Source organism: Miscanthus floridulus, chromosome 8 (assembly GCF_019320115.1).
Source record: "Miscanthus floridulus cultivar M001 chromosome 8, ASM1932011v1, whole genome shotgun sequence".
Classification (NCBI taxonomy): Eukaryota; Viridiplantae; Streptophyta; class Magnoliopsida; order Poales; family Poaceae; genus Miscanthus; species Miscanthus floridulus.
The window spans coordinates 4,021,424-4,023,251 of NC_089587.1; the positions used below are offsets into that span (position 1 = coordinate 4,021,424).

The 1,828-nt window shown below is 52.1% G+C and overlaps 1 protein-coding gene across 1 annotated transcript; it reads right to left on the reverse strand.

Annotated features, from left to right (window-relative positions):
* Positions 1-346: 346 nt before the first annotated feature.
* LOC136468438 (probable metal-nicotianamine transporter YSL8) lies at positions 347-1,625 on the reverse strand. The gene is made up of 3 exons (XM_066467017.1): positions 1,415-1,625; positions 578-1,216; positions 347-483 (listed from the first exon to the last, which is right to left on the reverse strand). Exons 2-3 carry the CDS (start codon positions 1,104-1,106, stop codon positions 347-349), a joined length of 666 nt encoding a protein of 221 aa, XP_066323114.1. The 5' UTR covers positions 1,107-1,216; positions 1,415-1,625.
* Between the last annotated feature and the right edge of the window lie 203 nt (positions 1,626-1,828).

Below are 1,828 nucleotides of genomic sequence, written 5' to 3' on the forward strand. Positions count from 1 at the left end.
GGCCTGACCGATGCACAGGTCGATCAACCATGCCTCACCTCGTCCGGCTCCTCAGCTCGATCAAGATTCAAACACCAGCCGATCGATCGAATCACCGAGGCAAAGCACAAGAGCAAGCTCAAGCGAGCTCGCCATGGCCAGCCCGCCGTGCACGTGAGCCATGGCTTGCAGGCTGGAGTGCCACTCCGCCAACGCCCATGCCAACAGCCCAACACCCAACAGAATCGGAGGCGGGCGAGGGAGACCTTGCTTGGGGCACGGAATGGCGGTGGCGGTGGCGCGCCATTCTAGCTAGGACCAACGGGGTTGGAGGCGGGCGCCCTATTTTCTCGCGGTTTGTTTCAGTTCAGACTTCAGACATGCACATGGAGTCGGGCGCGGAACCCGTGTAGTATTTGCTGAAAATTAATCGCGGCAAAAACAAGCGAAATCCATCGATCGGACTCCACGCATGAAATGAATCGAAATCTGATGGAAGACAAGCTGCAGCAGTTAATGTATGCATGATGTTGTGATCCATTGTGCCATATAAAACTATGTAGGCATTTGAAATTATATCTAAATGGAACGTAGTCACTTTGGTACGTCAGCTTGTAGCTGATGATCATGATCTTGCGGAGCGGCACGATGGAGAAGAGCCCCACGAAGCTGACCAGGAAGAGGAAGGCGATGATCCGACCGAGGGACGGCTCCTCGACGTTGATGCTCGTCTTGGCCTCGTCGACGGCGATCTTCTTGCTCATGCTGAGGATGTAGGTGCCGAACCCGCCTGAGAAGGCGATGCTGGAGCAGGAGATGACGCAGGTCTGCACCACCGTGTTCTCCTGCCGGCTGAAGGGTTTCGGGAACACGCCGCACCGCTCCAGCGCGGAGGTCCACGTCTTCATGAGGAAGAAGGCGAGGAGGCCCGCCGACATTTTGAGCGACGGCACGATCCCGGAGGTGAGGTTGAGCTTCATCACGATGAAGCTCAGGAACAGGCCCAGCGCCGAGCTCAACACCACGGACCGCACCGTGATCTGCTCCGACCACGCCGGCAGTCGCTCCTCCTCGAACGCCTTCTCCGTCGACAGCGCCTCACGCGCCGACGCCTCCGACCCCTCCATTATTATCGACCGATCGTGTTTGTATTGCAGCTGGCTCCTCCTCTAGCTGCTACGGCAATGGTGACGCCGTGGCGACAGTGGCGGAGCCAGAATTTGAAACTTAGGTATTCCTACCTCCACAACATAAAAAACCCTGAATCCAATGGTTTAAAATATAATTTATAGTAGTACGTTACCGATGATTAAAGTCACAAAATACTCAAATAAAAAATTGTTCAGCTAGCCAACTCTAAGATTTTGGGCTAAATTGAGTGAAAATGCTGCAAAAATGTTGTATTATACATATGTACATATGAGTATATATATACCCATTCCCTTGAATCCGCCCAAGCGTGGCGGTGGCGGGCAATGCAACGGATCGATCAATTCCCCTGCTAGCTGGCCGGTGCCTTGGACGATGAGACACGTACACCTACCACCGGCTGGACGGACCGGACGATCGAAGAAAGCGGAGGAGAAGAGAATGCATGCAAAGCAAAGGAGCGCTAGCTAGCTAGCGAGACAGGCCGGTGGGTGATATGCAATTAGCTAGTGGCCGTAAAGAAATGTGCTCTCCTTTTTCATTCCCCAGCTGATAACAAAGTAGGAGTAACATAAATAATTGTTGGGATATATAATAATGCTGGAAAAAAAATCTTTTTTTGCAGGCTAAATTATCGGGAACAGTAACATAAATCTTTCATTCCCCTCGTCTTACTCCATCTGGAATTCTGGATTGTTTT

Excerpts from the sequence above, each read along its gene's own strand:
- LOC136468438 (XM_066467017.1), bottom strand. The coding sequence starts at position 1,106 with ATGGAGGGGTCGGAGGCGTCGGCGCGTGAGGCGCTGTCGACGGAGAAG. Across the intron at positions 484-577 it reads CTACAAGCTGACGTACCAAA|CTTGTCTTCCATCAGATTTC; the intron begins GTGACTACGTTC and ends TAACTGCTGCAG.